The sequence below is a fragment of the Castor canadensis genome, chromosome 6, assembly GCF_047511655.1.
Source record: "Castor canadensis chromosome 6, mCasCan1.hap1v2, whole genome shotgun sequence".
Taxonomy (NCBI): Eukaryota; Metazoa; Chordata; class Mammalia; order Rodentia; family Castoridae; genus Castor; species Castor canadensis.
The window spans coordinates 4,082,683-4,103,372 of NC_133391.1; the positions used below are offsets into that span (position 1 = coordinate 4,082,683).

At 47.0% G+C, this 20,690-nt stretch overlaps 2 protein-coding genes across 7 annotated transcripts in view; both read left to right on the forward strand.

The window, feature by feature from the left end:
- The window catches only part of Pms2 (PMS1 homolog 2, mismatch repair system component), a 28,529-nt gene extending 13,443 nt beyond the window's left edge, over window positions 1-15,086 (forward strand). For all 6 annotated transcript variants that reach the window (XM_074075514.1, XM_020173871.2, XM_074075515.1 and 3 more), the window contains 5 exons: window positions 1,135-2,002; window positions 7,785-7,952; window positions 10,644-10,744; window positions 10,919-11,088; window positions 13,690-15,086. In XM_074075514.1, coding sequence (XP_073931615.1) covers window positions 1,135-2,002; window positions 7,785-7,952; window positions 10,644-10,744; window positions 10,919-11,088; window positions 13,690-13,833 — 1,451 coding nt within the window. In that variant the 3' untranslated portion in view covers window positions 13,834-15,086. The remainder of the gene's footprint in view (window positions 1-1,134; window positions 2,003-7,784; window positions 7,953-10,643; window positions 10,745-10,918; window positions 11,089-13,689) is intronic.
- Window positions 15,087-15,227: 141 nt separating this feature from the next.
- Window positions 15,228-20,690, forward strand: part of LOC109692913 (radial spoke head 10 homolog B-like) — a 53,000-nt gene continuing 47,537 nt past the window's right edge. Inside the window, exon 1 of the mRNA XM_074075513.1 lies at window positions 15,228-16,818. Within this exon, the coding sequence (XP_073931614.1) occupies window positions 16,472-16,818 (347 nt within the window). The 5' untranslated portion in view covers window positions 15,228-16,471. The remainder of the gene's footprint in view (window positions 16,819-20,690) is intronic.

A 20,690-nucleotide genomic window follows, 5' to 3' on the forward strand; every position in this document is an offset into this window, starting at 1 on the left:
CATGCACGTGGGGTGCAGTTGACGTGGTCAGCAGCACACTCCTCAAGGGAAGGGCCAGCTGTAGGGTCTCAGAGCTCTGTCCAGGACCTGGATGGAGAGGCGACCACAGAACAAGAAACTCAAAACATCTGCATTCAGCGGTGGTGGTACACACCTGTAATTCCAGCACTGAGGAGGCCGAGGCAGGAGGAATGCACATTTGATGCCACCTTGGGCTACATATTGAGATGGTGTCTCCAAGCAAATAACAAAAGGCCAACTGCACTGTGCTGTTCAAGCAGTGCCCATTGCATCTCCATTTTATGGAAGTGTAGCAATCAGAAGAAACAACATCATGACGTGTTAGCGTGTCAGCCCTGACATCGAGAAATCACTCCCGCAGATCTGCTTTGGGCTCCTTTTCCTCCACTAACCCCCAGCGCTGACTGCTTTCCAGACTTCTTTCTTTTTTTTTTTTTCAGTACTGGGATTTGAACTTAGGGCTTTGTGCTTGCTAGGCAGGCGCTCTACCACTTGAGCCACACCTTCAGTCCTTTTTGCTTTAGTTATTTTTCATCTTGGATCTTGTGTTTGTGCCTGGGCTCACCTGGGCTGTGGTCCTCCTATGTAGTCTTCCTATGTCATCTTCCCATGTAGCTGGGGTAATGAGTATGCACCACTATGCCTGATTTTTCAGTAGTTGAGAAGGGGTTTTGAATTTTTTTGCCCAAAGTGGCCTTGAACCACGATCTTTCCAATTTCTGCTTCCCAAGTAGTTGGGATTGTAGTCTTGAGCCACGGTTTTATAGTTCTGTTTTTTTGGTCGTTTGGGGTCAGATCTTGCTGTGTAGCTCACCAAGTCACAGATGGCCATTCATTCCTTCCATCGGCTATGTTAGTATTTACCTGCATTCAAATATCAGTTTCTTGGTGGGTGTTTGGGTTGCCTCCAGTTTGGGGCCACAGTGAAGAGAGCTGTCGAGCACAGGAGGGAGCGAGGGTTTTAGTTGTACCCCTTCATGACCAGCTTTGGACAGTGTTCACACGCTTTATCAGCCGTGTTGCCTTCCACTTTTGTTGATTAGCTGTTCACATAAAACTGCCTTCTCCTACTTCGGGACACTCCTAATACTCTTCTCCACCCCATCTGCTCAGGTAACTTAATAAAGACGCATGCTACAGATGTGGAAAAGCCTGTGCCACAATGGCAGGGCAGCTCCCCTTCCCCACGGACTCCAGGAGAAGAGAAAAGGTCCGTGTCCATTTCCAGGCTAAGAGAGGCCTTTTCTCTTCGTCATACCACAGAGACGAAATCTCAGGGCCCAGAGACTCCTGAACGGAGACGGACTTCTCCAGCACAGAAAAGGGGTGTGCCATCTTCTAGTTCCTCGGAAACCATCTCTGCCAGAGGCCTCAGGGGCTCTCAGGAAGAGGGGCAGAGTCTCACGAAGGTCCCTGGTAATTGTGTGGACAGAGTGGAAGTGGAGAAGGACTCAGGGCACAGTAGCACCTCAGCTGGCTCAGAGGAAGAATTCAGTACCCCAGAAACGGGTAGTCATTGCGTTAGTGACCTTGCGGTGAGCTCCCCGGAAGACAGACTCTTTCAGGGAGGCATGGACTCTGGTGAGAAACCACCTGAAATGGGCCTTCATCTTTCAGGAAGGGAGCACCACGTAAGTCAGGATGAGAGCAGATGTTCGTGTAGAACTTTGCCTCTGCCAACTGACCTCTCCACCCCCCGCACCAAGCGTTTCAAAAACGAAGAAATCCCCTCAGAGGCTGCCGTTCTTCCAAAGTTGGCTAATCCTCAGAACAGCTCAGCAGCTCAGGTCGATGTGGCTGTAAAAATTTGTAAGAAAGTTGTGCCCCTTGACTTTTCTATGACTTCTTTAGCTAAACGAATAAAGCAGTTAAATCACCAAAAACAACAGAGTGAAGGCAAACAGAACTACAGGAAATTTAGGGCAAAGATTTGTCCTGGAGAAAACCAAGCAGCAGAAGATGAACTAAGAAAAGAGATAAGGTAGGTGCGTTCACAGGGTGTTTTGAATGAACAGAGGCTGATCTGCAGAGACAGTGTTGGCTCCTGCGTTTCTTTGTCTCTCTTTGCTCACGCTGTACTCACAAAGCATCTCTGTCTGATACTCCCTCAGCACCAGGACCTGCCCTCTGGCTTGTGTGTCTGTGGGAACAGTCCTCCGTGACAGATTCCCTGCAGCAGACTTCATGCCTCCTATAGACACACCATTGCCTCCCTTCCTCTGTCCCCTTGCTTGCTCTCTGATTCTAGTGATGGGTTGATGGCCCCATAGACAGAGGCCAGCAGTTTTTTTTCCTGCTCGTAGATGTTCTTTGTAGACTCTCCACGCTTTGCTTCTTAGAAGCCTGGAAGGTTTTTCTCCTTAGGTTTTCTCAGCATTCCTTTCCAGATCAGTCTAAAGTAAGCAATCCTTTTTTTTTTTTTTTTTTTAAGGGTTTTATATATTCTGCAGATGACATTTTCTAGCTACTCTTCCAGTCTTTTTTTTTGTTATTTTTTGAGACAGGGTCTCACTATATAGTCCAGGCTGGCCTCATGCTCACTACGTAGCCTGGGCTAAGCTTAAACTCACGATCCTCCTACCTCAGCCTCCTGAGTGCTGTGATTACAGGTGTGCACCACCACACCCAGCTAAGCAATGCCTTCTTGATCTGGATTCCATTCCCCCTTCCTGAATGTGTTCAGCTCACAGTGACTTCTCCCATTGTTGAATTTATGGCAGTTTTGCTGGACATTGCTATTTTCCAATTTTCATTTTAATGTGTATTAGAAGAAACTACCTCTAACACATTGTCAAACCAGTGAATCTAAGATTGCCCAGTATAAGAATAAATAGAAGAGAGTCGATGAAGAAAAATAATAGTACCACTAACAGTAAACACTGATCACCACCGACCACGTTCTTCACAATAACGCTGTGCACCGTGGCTTTTTAAATGTTGAGTCCTCTAAAGTAGGCTTTTGTCTTTTTAAACTTCTCGTGTGTATGTTTTGCGTCAACAATTACTGAGACATGCTGTCTACCCTGGACACAGCACAACTTGATAATTTCATTGACCTTCTATAACACATTCAGGCTGGATTGCACAGGCTTTGCCAGTTTTCGTTAACTGTTCGTCAACAGTGAGTTTTACGTATTTCCTTTGTAATTCACAGTGCCTAGTTTACGTTAAGAGTTTTCAGCACACCTTTAATCCTAGTACCCAGCAGGCTGAGGCAGGAGGATCACAAATTCCAGCCTGGTATACAAAATAAAGTTTTCAGAAAATGCTGCCTTTTAAAGTGTGGAGCTAAGTATGGTGGTGCACAGCTGTAATCCCAGCACTTGGGAGGGTGAAGCAGGAGGATCATGAGCTTGAGGGCAGCCTGGGCTTCTAAGCTAGACACTGTCTCAAAAAAGCCAAGGGCTGTGGATGTAGCTCAGTGGTACAGTGCTTGCCTAGCATGTGCAAGGTCTCGGGTTCCATTCTCATTGCCAGCACAAACAAACAAGTAGCATGGATTAATGGAGTGAAGTTTTGGGGGCTGGAGATGGGAACTATGAATCTTGAGGGATCCCTTGAAGAAAGCCAGGTTCCTTTATACACATCCATGTGCACTCACAGACACACAGTCTCACAAGATGTGTCCTAAGGTGGACTGGGAGTGTAGCCAGTGGTAGAGCACTTGTCCAGCACGAGGGCCCCAGGTTCTACCCACAGCACAAAAGTAGAAACAAACAAAAGACAGATAAGGTTCCTCAAATGAATGCCCAATTATCCTTTATCTTTCCATTCTTCTAGCCCTCTCAGCAAGTGAAAATTAACTGTTAATTTTTTAAAATGGAGATTTCAATTAATTCAAGAGACATTTATTATTAATCACCTGCTGCTATGGTTTTTGAATTTGGGTACACGTGGTAATCGCTTAGGGACCTTGTCAAAACAGAACCGGACAGGCAGAGTGGCTCAAGTGGCAAAGCACCTACCTAGCAAGCATGAGGCCTTGAGTTCAAGTTCCAGTACCACCAAAAAACCAAAATGCAGAACACCTGGCCAGCCTCTAGGGACCCTGTCTTGGTGGACTTGGTGTGCACTTCAGGAGCCTATGTTTTTGGAGGAATCCCATGTGGTCACCTTGCAAAACCCTGGTCTTGTGTGCCTGGCATTGCTTGTGGCTTCCAGCGCATGGCTGCTCCGGGGGTCCTGTTCCCATTCTTGTTCCGACAAGGTGTGGCGTGGTTCACTTTTTCCTGAGAAACACATTTTGAGTTAAAAATGAGGCAGTAACTACCAATGGAGGTAGTGTTTACCATCTTCTATTTCTGTGTTTGAAATATAGTATTTAAGCTGTAAAATTTTGTTTGTCATTGTTTAAGCCACTTGCTGTTCTTTAGAGGAGGGGAATGGATTTGCCAAAGGCACTGGTGATTTGGATCATTAGGCCAGCGTAGCTTCTTCCACAGGCCACACTCCTGGAGATCCAGAGCAGGTTCAGCTGTTTTTCAGGGGATGTGGATCAGAGCAGGGGTGGTATCTCTGCCAGTTCTGCGTTGATTGTCACTCCCTGTCTGCAGTGTTCCTCCTGCTGCACTTCCAGGCTTTGTCAGAAGAGGTCGCTGGGTGGACGCCTGAAGACAGAGCGGGGCCTCCCTCCTTGCCTCTGGGTATCCTTTTCCTCCCACAATGCAGTCACTGCATGGCTCGCTCTGCCACTTCTCTTCTTCCAGGGGAGCGTGCACTCCTGCCCCAGCAGTCTGGACTCAGCCTCAGCCCAGGGGCCTCTGCCTCAACCCCGAGGGAGCAGCTGTTTGGTGCCTTTGCTCCTCTTGTACTTCTTAGTCTCTTCACTAGGCTCTAGCTTTGTTAGGAATTTTCCTGTGCAGATCGCTGCTGTGTTTTTATTTCGATTGGTCGACTATGGAATTGGTCTCAGGAATGGCACCAGGAGGCCCTGGTCCCCTGGGCTTGGGGATTGACTTCTCTGTGACTTGGACTTGAACTGATTGCCAAGCTTTCTGCCAGTTGGAAATGGGAGTTAGTAATCCGTGGCATGCGGTGATATCACAGTTGGTCATGCTGTCACCTATGGTTGATTGTGACAAGGTGCCCACTAAAGCCATCCAAAGATGGCTGCAGGGGTCATGATATAAGCACCATGGTATGTGATGGATCTTCTCCGCACACTGGCACACCTACAAAAATGAATGATAGAGCTGAGTATGGTGGTGTACTCCTGTAATCCCTGCACAAAGAGTCTGAAGCTGGAGGATGGTGAGTTTGAGTGCAGCCTGGGCTACGTAGCAAAGACTGGGATGTAGCTCAGTGGTAGAGGTCTTGTCTAGCATGCTCAAGGTCCTGAGTTCAGTCCTCATCACCACCAACAATAAGGATAAGGGAATGGAAGGAAGTGATAGCCCTGGCTCCTCTGGTTCTCAGTACAGGCCTCTCTCTGAGAGCCAGAGCATCCACGGCAGTTCTACCAGTCTTGTTTCTTGTAGCCACGGGGCTGATGTTAAGGAAAATCACTTTTCACCAAACTTAACTGTGGGTTGTAGAATCATCATACCTGTTTCTGATGGATTCTGTCTCGTCTGCATCGACCCCTCTAGTGTTAAATGGAAATAGATTTTAGAGGCACCCACCAAATGACCCAGTTATGAGGCTGGCAGGAGGATTAATACCCAGTATTGCCCAAACGATACTGCCCGCCGTGAATGTGGGCAGCACTGTCCTGTAGTCTGCAGGCCTAGATGGCACAAAAGGGGACAAAGGAGAAAGCCAGCTAGGGCAGGCATTGTTTCCCTCCACTTCCTGGTCACTATGTGGTGAGCTGCCTTACCCTGCTGCGTCCTTCCTGCTGTGATGGACTGAAACCTTGAGCCCCACCCCCAAAAAAATCCCCTGTTGTTTTGGTCAGATATTGTCACAGTGACGAAAGTCTGACTAACACAGGACTCTTAACATCGCTGGTAGGAGTGCAGACCTTTACAGATTTCCTACAGAATGAAAAATGCACGTATGGTGGTCCTTTCTTTCCAAAGGAGACCGCTGTGGAGGAAAAACCATGAACGCTCAGGAAGCAGAGTTCAGTACTCTAAAATCACTCCAATTTACCCAGACCATACATACACCGCCCATGGAGTCAGCTGCTTTACAGTCACAAACACTGCTGTTCCATCCTCACACTGCTCACCAAAAACGACATCTTCCTTCACGGTCCTTATTCAAATGCTGGGGACGCCTGACTCATTTCTCCCACAGTGCTGCCCAACGTCCACTCTCTGCATCATGCCTTTCTTTCAGCACATCTGAAATTTTCACTCAGTCACTTAAATTTAGCACGTATGTGCCCCTTTGGCGTGGGAAGATCACCCTAACTTTTACTCTGCTTTTTGGGAGGCAGATTTTCACAAAATGAAGGGCAGGGAAACACTCGGCCAGTCCCACAGTGATGTATGATAACATCTTCTCACATCAGCTGAGCAGCATAACGGGCCGTGGGAATTTAAAATTTTCATTTTTGAAATTTCTTTTTTTTTAATTTGCTGGGTTTTGACCATGAATGATCAAAAACACACGTAATAAATCTGAGTAAGGTGGGCTTACCGTACATGATTTTAGGGGTTTGTCTCACTGAGATCCTGCCATAACGGGTGGTCTGACCACAGCTTCCTGAAAGTGGAAGCACCTGAGTGTCCTCAGTGGAGACCTTGCTGGACAGGTCATGGTGCATTCACCAGTGAGCTCCAATATGGCCATCAAAAGAATCAAACAGCACTGGGGAGGCTGAGGCAGGAGGATTGCGAGTTCTAGGTCAGTTTGTGCTATATAGCGCTTAGTGAGACCCCATCTCAAAAAGCAGAAAAAAAAAGTGCACAGATCTGCAATGTCACTAGTGAAAGCAGGACAGTCAGAATACTCCATTTTCATCTGTTCTTTTGAGATGGTGTCACTATATTGCTGGGCTTGACCTTGAACTGGAGGTCCTCCTACCTCAGCCTCCCAAGTGCTGGGATCACAGGTGTGCTCCATTTGCCTACCCTTTCTTTTCTTTTTTTCTGGCACTACAGGGGTTTGAACTCAGGGCCTCACACTTGCTAGGCAGGCGCTCTACCACTTGAGTCATCTCCCCCCAGCCCTTCCCTTTTTTGATCTTTTGATCAAAAAATACCTATATAAGCAAAGGTCTAGCAGCATACATACCAAATTATTAGATGAGATTGGACGTGTTTAGGGTGGTATGGCCATAGACCTAAATTATTAATACTAGTGACTTATGTCATCTCTCGAGAGTTGGATGAATGAATGACTTGATATTGTCTCTGTTTTTTAAAAAATTATGTTGTTATTGTACTAGGGGTTCATTGTGAAATTTACAAAAGTGCTTACAAGATGCTTTAGTTAAATTTACCCCCTCCATTATTCTGATTATTTTTAGAAATTGGATTGTCTTTATTTTATGTTTTTATCATTTGATTTTTTTCTCTTATAATGTGTTTTATAATTGGAAAAAAAGTCATTTTTTTTTCATAGTACTGGGGTTTGAACTCAGGACCTTGTGCTTGGTAGGCTGGTGCTCTTCCACTTGAGCCACTCCTCCAGTCCTTTTTGCTTTGTCATTTTTGAGATTGACTCTTCCTAACTTTTTGCTCAGGGTGGCCTCAGAACTCAGTCCTCGAGAGCTCCATTTCTTAAATAGCTGGAATTACAGGCATGCACCACTGTGCCTGGCTTAGGAAAGTCATCTTCTGAAATGTCTGATGTCTGTTGCTTTCTGCGTGCAGTAAGGCAATGTTTGCAGACATGGAGATCCTTGGCCAGTTTAACTTGGGATTTATAATAACCAAACTGAAGGAGGACCTTTTCCTAGTGGACCAGCATGCTGCGGATGAGAAGTACAACTTCGAGGCACTGCAGCAGTACACGGTGCTCCAGCCACAGAGGCTCATCGCGTGAGTTCATGCTGGGCTGGGGATTTTCTTCTGCGTGTCTGTGCACACATGTATCTTTTTGCCATAAGTATCTGCAGCAAACTTTTAACGGTTTTGCATGATAATCAGCTCCCATTTACTGAGTGTCTGTTATGCGCCAGGCCCCAATGAAGCCACTTAAATTAGTTATCTTCATCCCACAAACTGACAAAGTAGTTACTATTGCCATTCCACTTCACAGGTGATAAAATTCAGGCCCACATAGAGAAGTTCAGTAACTTGCCCAAAGTCACACAGCTGATGTGCTGTTCAGGCATCAAACCCTTTTAGCTATTAAAGACGGGGCTCCCAAACTCTTAAGCTGATACAAGAAAGAGTAGGAAATACTCTGGAGTTAGTAGGTACAGGTAAGAACTTTCTCAATGAAACCCCAGCAGCACAGCAACTAAGAGATAGCATAGATAAATGGGACCTCATAAAACTAAAAAGCTTCTGTTCATCAAAAGAAATGGTCTCTAAACTGAAGAGAACACCCACAGAGTGGGAGAAAATATTTGCCAACTATACATCAGACAAAGGACTGATAACCAGAATATACAGGGAACTTAAACTAAATTCTCCCAAAACTAATGAACCAATAAAGAAATGGGCACGTGAACTAAACAGAACTTTCTCAAAAGAAGAAATTCAAATGGCCAGAAAACACATGAAAAAATGCTCACCATCTCTATCAGTAAAGGAAATGCAAATTAAAACCACGCTAAGATTCCACCTCACCCCTGTTAGAATAGCCATCATCAGCAACACCACCACCAACAGGTGTTGGTGAGGATGCAGGGAAAAAGGAACCCTCTTACACTGTTGATGGGAATGTAGACTAGTACAACCACTCTGGAAAAAATTTGGAGGCTACTGAAGAAGCTGGACATCGATCTACCATTTGATCCAGCAATACCACTCTTGGGGATATACCCAAAAGACTGTTATCCAGAGGCACCTGCACATCCATGTTTATTGCGACACTATTCACAATAGCCAAGTTATGGAAACAGCCAAGATGCCCCACCACTGACGAATGGATTAAGAAAATGTGGTATCTATACACAATGGAATTTTATGCAGCCATGAAGAACGAAATGTTATCATTCGCTGGTAAATGGATGGAATTGGAGAACATCATTCTGAGTGAGGTTAGCCTGGCTCAAAAAACCAAAAATCGTATGTTCTCCCTCATATGTGGACATTAGATCAAGGGCAAACACAACAATGGGATTGGACTTTGAGCACATGATAAAAGCGAGAGCACACAAGGGAGGGGTGAAGATAGGTAAGACACCTAAAAAACTAGCTAGCATTTGTTGCCCTTAACGCAGAGAAACTAAAGCAGATACCTTAAAGCAACTGAGGCCAATAGGAAAAGGGGACCAGGAACTAGAGAAAAGGTGAGATCAAAAAGAATTAACCTAGAAGGTAACACACACACACAGGAAATCAATGTGAGTCAACTCCCTGTATAGCTATCCTTATCTCAACCAGCAAAACCCCTTGTTCCTTCCTATTATTGCTTATACTCTCTCTACAACAAAATTAGAGATAAGGGCAAAATAGTTTCTGCTGGGTATTGAGGGGGGGAGCGGGAGGGGGTGGAGTGGGTGGTAAGGGAGGGGGTGGGGGCAGGGGGGAGAAATAAACCAAGCCTTGTATGCACATATGAATAATAAAAGAAAAATGAAAAAAAAAAAAAGAAATAAGGGCAAAATAGTTTCTGCTGGGTATTGGGGGGGGGAGAGGGAGGGGGCGGAGTGGGTGGTAAGGGAGGGCGTGGGGGCGGGGGGGAGAAATGACCCAAGCCTTGTATGCACATATGAATAATAAAAGAAAAAAAAAAAAGATGGGGCTCATTGGTTGGCCAGAAAATCCTTTTGGTGAATGGCAGTTGAGAAAATGTAGGGGTGGATGTGGTGGTACACGCCTGTAATCCCAGCACCTAGGAAGGAGGGTGAGGTACCCAGGGCTACATTGTGAGACCCTCTCTCTTCCCCCCTCTCCAAAAATTCGAATTATCTTTATTGTGAGGAATAAAAATAGCATTCTTGGTGTATTATTATCCTGCAGGAGAGGTTTAAAAAAAAATCAGTAGATGAGAAGGCAGATTGAGGAGAAAAAACTACTTTTGTAACTATTTCGACTTCTAAAAATGAAATTTGTAAGAAAAAGGAAAGGGAAGGGAACTCTGCAGGAAGTTTTGTGACACTTGGCTGAACAGTCAAAGGCACAGGGCTGTGTTATTCATGTTCCTTTTTTAAGTGAGTTAAAGTATCACAGTTGTGTGAATCAGGAGGAAGTACTTCTTTTGGCTGGTGGTTGCCGAGGTTTCTGTCTGTGGTCAGCAGCTCCATTCTTGTGGGCTGTAGTGTGGAGGAACATCATAGCAGGGAGGATGTGCTGTGAGAGCTGCTCACCTCATGGCAGCTAGGAAGCAGAGAGAGGGACCAGGGACCCTGGTGACCGCCAGCCAGGTCCCACCTCCATTCAGTATGAACTCATCAATGGATTAATCCACTGATGAACCTAACAGGAGCAAATCACCTGTCACTAGCACCAGCAGCTGGGACCAAGTCCTCAACACACGAACCTTTCTGAGGATATTTCACATCCAAACCAGAACAAATATTCCACCTCAGCTTCTAATTGGAATCTCCTGTTTTTCAGACCTCAGACGCTGAACTTAACTGCTGTCAATGAAGCCATCTTGATTGAAAATCTAGAAATATTCCGGAGGAATGGCTTTGATTTTGTCATTGATGAAGATGGTGAGTGATTCGGAGCTGGGTTGGTCTTTGAGGCCATACCCATCAATGTCCTTATTTTGTAAGAGATGAGAAAGGTCCCCCCGGAAGCAATTTGTGTGTGCCCTCTCCTTCAGAGAGGACTCAAGTGAAATGTACTTCTCTAATAAGATTTTTCACAACATTCTGTTCTTTCAGCTCCAGTCACCGAGAGAGCGAAACTCATTTCCTTGCCAACTAGTAAAAATTGGACCTTTGGACCACAGGACATAGATGAGCTGATCTTCATGCTGAGTGACAGCCCTGGGGTGATGTGCCGGCCTTCCCGCGTCAGGCAGATGTTTGCCTCCAGGGCCTGCCGGAAGTCTGTAAGTACAGGGCGCTCAGCGGAGGTTCCAGTTCAGCTCAGATTTGGTCCGTGTTGTTAAACGCCTTCATGGTGGCCACAGTCACGGTCATTTTATACAGAGAGCTACGTTGTCTCTATCAGTGTCACATACCAGCCAGCAGGTGTGGGACAGGCTCTCACTGTGTCTTCCAACTCGACACCCTCTTGTCTCAGCCTCCTGCATGCTAGGATTACAGCATGCACCACCAGTTCCCGCAGTGCTTTATCTTTGACCTCTAACTCATGCTTACTGCTCTTTCTTTGCTTCTGCTAAGCAGCATTCTATCTCCGAGCTTTCCTGAGCCTGGTTCAGGTAGCTCTATGCACACCTGGTTCACCCACACCATTGTGGCTAATGGCAGTGTGAGTGGGGAAAGAGTTGTCGCTGCACAAGCTCCCACACAGGCAGTGTCCCACAGGCCGTCAAGTGCAGCCATCAGCAGTATGTCCCAGCACCACTCAGATTGGCAGGGGAAGGCAGTAGCAATGCTGGGGATTAGCCTGATGTCCAAGTAAAGGACACAGAAGCAACTCTGTGTAACCTGGCCACATTCTTTTGTTTAATCAATAGATACACGTCTTGGGTCCCTGCAGTGTGTCCTGCCCTGTTTCAGCTGCAGGGACACAGTTGCGAAGGCAGGTGAGGTTCTTGCCTGATAGTTTGGAGGGGAGAAATAGATGTACCCAAAAATAAAAGACACTCCAGATACCAGTAAGAGGGAATTCAAGCAAGTATGGGATGGGGCGACCACAGAAGACTGGTCGTGGGGTATGGCTGTGTCAGCTGCTGGAAAGATGGGGCGGAGCCCCACTTGGTAAGCGCTTTCCAGGTAGAAGAAGCAGCAAGTGAAAAGATCGGGCTTCTTGAGTGAAGCTAGAGGCTGGCCAGTGTGCCTGGAGAGGGGTGGCTGAGAGTCCGCGGAGCGGTGACCAGAGGACAGGCCAGTCTTACCACTCACAGTGGGAATCTGAAGTGTGTGCCTCATGAGACAGGAGCTGCTGGGGAGAAAACAAACGTGAGGGCGCCAGTCCTGGGACACGGAAGGGGGTGACTGGGGATAAGAGCTGTTTTGTAGGCATGGTGTGTGTGAGGCTCTTGTGATGGTCACTGGGGTGTCTGAAAACAGCACGTGCGGGAGTCTGGGGCTTGAAAATGTCAGTGCTGCAGACCAAGGTTAAGTGTGATCCATGGCCGTGAGATGGGGTGAGCATATCCAGGGAAGAGCTTCTTAGGAGGGGATGGGCTACAGTTTGGTTCTGTGGTAGAACACTTGTCCAGCATGTGTGAGGCCTATGTTCCATCCCAGCACCAGACACACACACACGAGAGAGAGAGAGAGAGAGAGAGAGAGAGAGAGAGAAATGAAAGAAATAAAAGAAGAGGGCCCAGGATCTGACTGCCAGCCACAGATCTTTGTCTGATAAAGACTGAGATTGCTGCTCCCATCTCAGAGTCCAAGCGAGCATCTGAGCTGAGTAGCCTGTGTTAGTAGGCATTTTCATATTCTGTCCCCTTGCTGGAAAGGCCTGTGGAGCCACAGGCTGCTCCTCTGCTCTGCCCCTGCAGATGCTCCCTGCTGCTGTCCTTCTGCCCCTGCCTCTGCAGGCTCTTCTGTAAGCACCTGCTTATGTGGCTCATGCTTCAAGCCCTGCCCGCCCTTCCAACCCTTTCTCTTCTGCTGTGCTCCAGCCTGTCTGGCCACCTGCTGGCTCTGTGGTATTCCATCTCCTGCTACTCAAGCCCTCTCCCTGCTGTTCCTCTGCCTGGCTTCTTCCTCAGCTCTTCACAGCCTGGTGCCTCCTGGGCCCTCAGTGTGTGACACTTGTCTTACTTCTCTGTTAACTGGATTGTTGTCTGTTTGCCTCCTGTGTGGTGGAGCCCTGCTGTATCCCAGTGGGCATTGTGTGTGCTGTGAGAGGAAAGATGGTGGCAAATGGGTCTGGGCTCGTCCCTCCCCCCGCCAATCTCCCCCTGTTCCTCAGGTTCCAACATCTTGGAGCATCCTGTGGCATTTGTTCTGTCGTGCACCTCAGTGTGATCCATGCTCGGGAGACAGCAGGGCTTGGAGAGGGAGAGGCAAGTGGGCGGGGGTCCAAGCAGGAGCCTCAGGAGAGGGAGTGATGTGCAGAGATCTGGGAAAAACATGTTCCTGGCACAGGGACAGCCAGTTTCATGGTCCCGAGACAGGGTGCCTTATGGACTTGTGCAGAGGAATGAGGGTGCCAGCATGGCTGGGGAAAGGTAAGTACAGACTGGGAGCTGCTGGCTTGAAGCCTAGTGAGGCACATCACGTGACAACCCAGGCTTTTCTCAGGTGAGAGGGAGAGCGGGAAGAGCAGGGGGCAACCTAGCAGACCTTTGCACAGAAGCCTAGCTGCTGAGGTTGCTGAGGGGTTAGGAGAGCAGGGAGGTGTCCATGAGGCAGACTGTGAGCTGCTGAGCTGTCAGAGATGGGGTCTCTGAGGAAAGGCTGTTCAGGAAACACTGTTTTTGAGTTGTAGTCTTATCTAGTCTCATCGCAGAGAGCGGTACTTCTGAAGAAAGCCCCAGTGAAACTGCACTGTTGTGTCTTGTACTCAGGTGATGATTGGCACGGCTCTTAGCACAAGCGAGATGAAGAAGCTTATCACCCACATGGGTGAGATGGACCACCCCTGGAACTGCCCCCACGGAAGGCCGACCATGAGGCACATTGCCAATCTGGATGTCATTTCTCAGAGCTGACACCCCTCACTTCGTACAATCAGAGATTTTATTGCAGACTTTTCTATTTTCAAAAATAGGGTTTTAAGGAACCTTTTTTTTTTTTTTTCAAAATTAACCTGCCACTTAAAAGTATCAAATCCATTTAAGAATGGTCTTAAGCCAAGCATAGTGACACACATCTGTAGTCCCAGCTACTCTGGAGGCTGAGGTAGGAGGATTACTTCAACCTAGGAATTAGAGACCAACCTGGGTAACATAGTGAGACTCCATCTCAAAAAAACCATCTTGAGAACCTTTGCACTATGTGGAACTCTGCTTGTGACACTTTTTGTTCTGCATTTGAACACATCTACAGGCAAAAATATGTTTTAGAAAAATAAGAACATTTGGTCATTACACAGGCTTCTGCTCTAGTTGGAGGTATTTTAGTCTGCTCAATAATTTAATCCAGATTTGGCCTAATTTTGCAAATGTAAAATTAGGGTCCTTTTGGGTTAGTGGTTCTCAACCCTGATGCATGTCCAGTTTTTAAAAAGGGATAACTCAAAAAAAACCCAAGAGAGATTCTCTGGCTGGCTGTTGAGACAGGGTTACTGTTTCAGATGCAGTGCGGCCCCAGTGGGAAGTGCTGTTCTAGCAGGTGGGAAGAAAAGATTGTGGTTTTCTGTCACTCAGTGCTGGGGTTTGGTGTCCTTGGGGTGTGAACTGTGAGTATTTTTTTCATGGAATCTTGTCCCATTTGAACTCTGCTAAAAATGTAAAAATGTCTTCCCTAGAGTCCAAATAGTCATTGGGGTACAGTGATGACAGGCACAGGTGACCCCACTGCACCCCTTCCCCAGACTGGGAGAGAGGACTGTCCTGTTCACGTAGAGGTAAGGAAACAGTGAAGCAGTAGTCAAGCCTGCCTTGTCTCAAGCCGTGCTGGCGTCGTCTGCAGGATCTCGTTTGATCTTCACAAGACTGCTGAGATTGGGAACTGTGGGAGGCGTGATTCCCAGAACCTGAGAGTCTGCCCTCCTGTGTGGTGAAAGTGTGGTGAAGCATCGCTCAAGGAGAGATTAGCCTCTCCTGTCTTCAAAGGGAGGAGCCTGCCCCAGCTGGCCAAAGTCGCGGTGTTGTCAGTATTGGAGATGGAAGGGGGTACCACTGGCCAGGAACTCACACAGCTTCTAGAAACGGGAAGAGGCACAGAGGAGCCTCCAGATGGAACTGGCCCGTTGGACCACTTACAGAACTGTAAGATAATAAATTGGCGTTGCTTCCGGCCACTTATGTTTGTGGTGATTTATTTAAGGCTTGAATCATTCCTGTTTTGTGGTGAAGGAACCTGCTGAGAGGCCAAGCACAGCCAGCTCCTGCACCTTTCCTCCTGCGCCGTGGGAAGCTTAGTGCCTTGCCTTGGTGCCTGGTCCCTTTAAGAGCCCCGGGTGTGGGGGGGTGAGGGGTGGAGAGAGCGGTGCTGGTTGCCTGGAGACCAGCTGGTTCCTGGACAGGACGCAGGCCCTGTGCACCTTCTCGGCCCAGCACCCAGGCTGGTCCTGCAGGTACAGCTGCCTCCTAGAACCTGAGCTCCTGTGGTGCGCAATGGGGGCTTGAGGCTGCGTGGGTACAGTGCTGGGGACTCAGCATTGCTCCACTGACTTAGTCCTAGTAAAGCCTTCTTTCCTAAGCCAGGGAGAATAGCGATCACTGTGAGAAATGAACTTTCTCTCCTCTCTAGCGTTTCCTTCCTCCCTCCTTTCCTCCTCTCCTCTCACTTTTTCTCCCTTTTGGCAGCACTGGGGTTTGAACTCAGGGCCTTCCCTCACTAGGCAGGTACTCTACCACATGAGTCCCAAAGCCTATAGTAAAGACCTGCCCAAGCGCAGAGGTGAAAGTGGCTTGGGCTGGATTCCCCTCGGACGGCTTGGCTGAGATGCTCATCCAGGCCTGGAAAGAGCAGGGTGGGGACCAGCAAGTGAGGTGGAGCTGGCAAACTGGATGCCCAGAGGATGCCATCCAGGCCAAGGCAGGCTCACCATGGGGGTGCACAAGCAGGGACCCCAGGATGCATCTGTGTGTCTTGCCTGTGGATGAGGACATTTTTGGTGGTGCCAGTTTCAGAAGGTCATGAAAACTATGGCTTTAGAATGCTGCCCCTCAAGACAACTCTGCAGCCTTGGACAAGTTTCTTTTCTGGGTTGTGAGAGACATACAGTGTGCTGTAGGCAGACAAATAAGTGACTACCGGTCTGAGTTGACTCTTCTGTGTCCTGTACTTCCGGGATGTCTCTGTGCACAGTGTCATTTAATCCTTATGAGATAAGATTATATCAGGCAAATGGACATTGAGCAACTTGGTTAAGGACACAGACATGGTAAAGGGCGATACAGAAGCTGAAATTTAGCTCTCAGCACGTGATGCTGACGTATTTGTAGAGGGGCTCTCACACCATAAATTGATATCTTTTTTTTTTTTTTCACAACATTCCAGAGGTTGTGGAGTAATTTTCATGGGTAGGTTACTCTCCTTACTACAGCACAGTTTGAAAAGAGTGGTAGATAGCAGTTCCCAGGTGAAACATGAAATACTGAGAGTGGATTATTTTTATAAACATGCTACTTATTATTATGATACTGTGTTTCAGGCTCAATTTTTACAAGTATCTACATAATGTTTGTTTTTCAGATAAAAGCTATTAACCCAGCAGTCAAGCAAAGGAATCACTGCATTTTCATAAAGGAAACTCTAGGTCTTCCAAAGAAAATGGTGAAAGAAAAGAAAAAAGCTGACAAAAAAGCAGATAAGTCAGCTCGTTCTCCCTCTTCTCTCTCTGAATATCCAGAGCTTTCCAAGCAAGATGGCAATGCCACTAAGCAAGAACTGCCTTCGGGCTGCGCCATTCCGCCATCAGAGACACCAGACATGACAGTACCAGGGAGAGACTCCCAGCTGTCCCGTGAGAATGAAGACATCACTCAGTACGAAGAGCCCATTCTGACCAAGCTCATAGTAGAAAGGTGACTTTCATGGGCACCTCAGGGCTGAACTCTACAAATAGGGCATTTCTTTTTTTTTTTTGCTGGTACTAGAATTTGAACTCAGGACCTCAGGCTTGCTAGGCAGGTGCTCTACCACTTGAGCCACTCCACCAGCCCATTTTTGTGTTGGGTTTTTTTGAGATAGGATCTTGTGAACTATTTGCCTGGGTTGGCTTCAAACCTCGATTATCCTGATTTGTGCTCCTGAGTAGCTGGGATTACAGGCATGAGTCATGCCTGGGCATTTCTTGGATGTGTGCTTTGATGCAAGCATGTGAATCCTTATGCATTTTTATGGTCATAAAATTTCCTTGCCTCCGAAAACAACTTTTTTCCTGTGTCCCTGAGGTCCCTGGGGACTGCATCTCCCAGACACCCTTCTACCTCTTCTGCGTTCTCTTTTTAGGCAGTCTTTTTTTGTGGGGTTTGAACTCAGGGCCTGGCACTTGCTAGGCAGGCACTCTATCACTTGAGCCATTCCTCCAGCTGTTTTTGCTTTTGTTATTTTTGAGATAGGGTCTCGTTTATGCCTGAACTGACCTGGACCTCCATCCTATTTATGCTTCCCACAGAGCTGGGATGATGGATGCACACCACTCACTGTCCCCAGCCATTCATTGGTTGAGATAGTGTCTTGCCAAGGTTTTCCTGGAATGGCCTCAATAGTAATTTGTTCTAGTCTCGCCTCCCAAATGGCAAGGATTTCAGGCTTGAGCCACCTCACCCAGCTAATTTTTTTTTCCAGGCAATATTTCACTATATCTCACAGGCTGGCCTTGAAGTTGTAATTCTTGTGCCTCAGCCTTCTGAGTGCTGGGATTATATGTGTGAAGTACCACACCCACCTCTCTTCCCTTATAGTTTATCAGTCATCTTTCTGGATGACTGTAAAAACTGGTTTAGTGCCGTTCTAGAATTTCCTATTCATATAGTATATATATACATATATGTACATATATACATGTACATATATGTACGTACATATATATATACACACACGCGTATGTATACACACACACACATGAGATGGTATTGGGATTGAACTCAGGGCCTCACACTTGCTAGGCAACTGTTCTACCACTTCAGCCACACCCTCTCAGTCCTTTTGCTTTAGTTTGTTTTTCAGATAGAATCTTTTACTTTTGTCTGGGCCAGTCTCAGACCACAATTACCTTATCTCTGCCTCTTGAGTAGGTGGGATTATAGGCGTATGTCACCACATCAGCTTGTTTTTGAGATAGGGTCTTGCTAACTTTTACCCTGAACTGACCCTGGCCTTGAACTGTGATCCTCCTATCTCCACCTCCCAAGTATCTGGGATTATAGATGTGCACCACCCTATCTGGCTCATATCACCCACTGGGCTCAACTCCCTCTGGACGTGCAGGTGACTGGACTTGAAGCTAGATGTGGATTTAAGTCTTCAATCTATAACCCATCCTCATGCCATGCTGAGCCTCAGCTTCTTACTTAGGGAGAATAAATTAATAAATACGAATCTGCATCTCAGGAGGTTACTGGGAGTGTAACTGTTTCTCTCCCAGCCACTGACCTCTCTGTTCTTCCCTGTCCCCCTTCCCCATGCCTTCATTCCTTTTTTTCTTTCTTTGTGGTGGTAGGGATTGAGCCAGGGCCACATGCAATCACTCTCTTCATTCCCTTTTGACCTGTTTCCTAAAGACTTCTCCACTTAAGTCCCTCTCAGGCCTCCTGTTTCTCTTTGCTTTACTGAGGCACAGCTGTTTGCAGCTCAGCATGTCTTCCTGGCTGAAGGTCCTCTTGCTGAGACACAGAGCGTGAGCCCCAGGCCTGGCCCTGGGAGGTGTCCAGTGGAGATTTACAGTTTGAATACCAGTGGCCACTGCTAATGATCTACCGTGTGTCTGCTCACAGCGTTCGCTGAGCACTCTAGAACGACAATTAAAAGGACGACACATGGTCTAGACAGGCAGGGTGTAACTGTGGCCTCTGTCAGGCTTTGTTTAAGGGAAGCTCCAGGCATGTGTGCTGAGTTAGTTGGGGAAGGTGGGGCCTACGGTTACCTTGAGGCAAAACTATAGGATGGCAGGAAGAGGATCCAAGCCAGAGCATCTGGTATATGTGTGCTTTTGGGGTGATGAGAGTTCTTGTTACCACCATACAGAGGTATTATGAACTCCTAAAACTCCCACCCAGCGTTGGTGGCTCACACCTGTAATCCCAGCTACTTGGGAAGCTGAGATCATGAGGTTCCAGGCCAGCCCTGGCAAAAAAGTTTGTGAGACCCCCATCTCAACACCAAAAAGCTAGGTGTGAGGCACACGCCTGTCATCCCAGCAGCATCAGGAAGCCTAAAATAGGATCATGGTCCAGGCTAGCCTGGGCAAAAAGCGAGACCCCATCTTCAAAATAACCAGAGCAAAAAGGGGTGGAAGTGTGACTCAAGCTATAGAGCCTCTGCCTAACAAGCACAGAGTCCCGAGTCCAAATCCCAGTCTCACCAAAATAAATAAAATCCTTCCCACGCTTTACATTTTAAAATTCCTAAAATCACATATGCTTTCATATGTGATTTTCATATGTGACAAGTGAAGTAATGCAAAGATGTGTTAAACAAGGGTTATTTGTCACCTTGTGCCCCATTCCAGCCTTCCTCTCCCTGGGCCTCCCTGGGTTACCACAGCTCCCTACCTCCTACTCTCACTGTCTCTCTCTCCACTGGTCTCCCGCTCTGTCCTCTCCTGTGGAGTTGACCCCAGGGCCTTGTGCATGCTGGGCAAGTGCTGTGCCCCTGAGCTGCATTCCTCGATCTCTCATGAATTACTAGAAGATATTTTGGGGCTTGCAGGAAAATAAGCACATGAGCTGCAGAATGAAGTAACTTCCCGACTCTTTAGTATCACACCACCTGTTTACATGTCCTGGTTTTTGTATTAAGTAGAGCCTCTGAAACAGTATGGAATAATCAGTGATAAAAACAGGCATCCCATCCAGACACCATGACTCATGCCTATAATCCCAGCTACTCAGGAGGCAGAGATCAGGACCACATGCCTATAATCCCAGCTACTCAGGAGGCAGAGATCAGGACCACGGTTCAAAGCCAGCTTGGGCAAATAGTTGTAGAGACCTTATCTCAAAAAAACCCATCACAAAAAAGGGCTGGTGAAGTGGCTCAAGGTGTAGGCCCTGAGTTCAAGCCCCAGTACCACCAAAAAACAAGCATCCCTTCAGGTTTGACTTTCATGGGATTGATTTCCGTATTACCCTTAAAAATCATGCATGCTGTTGTTTTTTCATAAGTCTTGTTTAAGTAATTTCCTCATGTTATAACTTAGAGTTGTTTTAGAAATGACTGCTACAATCTATGAAATTTCTAGCATTGTGGCACACGTTTTTCTTTAATTCACTGAGTAATGAATATGCTTATATTTGTGAAAGCATATGCTTATCGACTTTGCTAATGAAGTTTTGGAAAGGCCAAATTTGGTCAGACCTGTCATTTGTCCCTTATCCAGAGCCTAGAGATGTAGGACAAATCACTAGGAAGTATTTTGTTTGTTTTATTTTACTTACTTGTTTATTTACTTATTTATTTTGTGGTACTGGGCCTAGAACCCAGGGATTCTGGCCTGCTAAGCAGGTGCTGTGGTACAGAGTTGTTCCCCCAGCCTTGGCCACAGTTCCTGAAACCTCCGTTTCCCAAAACTAACACAGCAGCAGGCCCTGTGTGGTGTATGTCCAGAATATAGCTTTAAAAAAATTGCTCTGTACTCGCCAGGTGTGGTGGTGCACACTTGTAATCTCAGCACTCAGGAAGTGAAGCCATGAGGATTGAAAGTTCCTGACCAGCCTGAGCTACAGTGAGACCC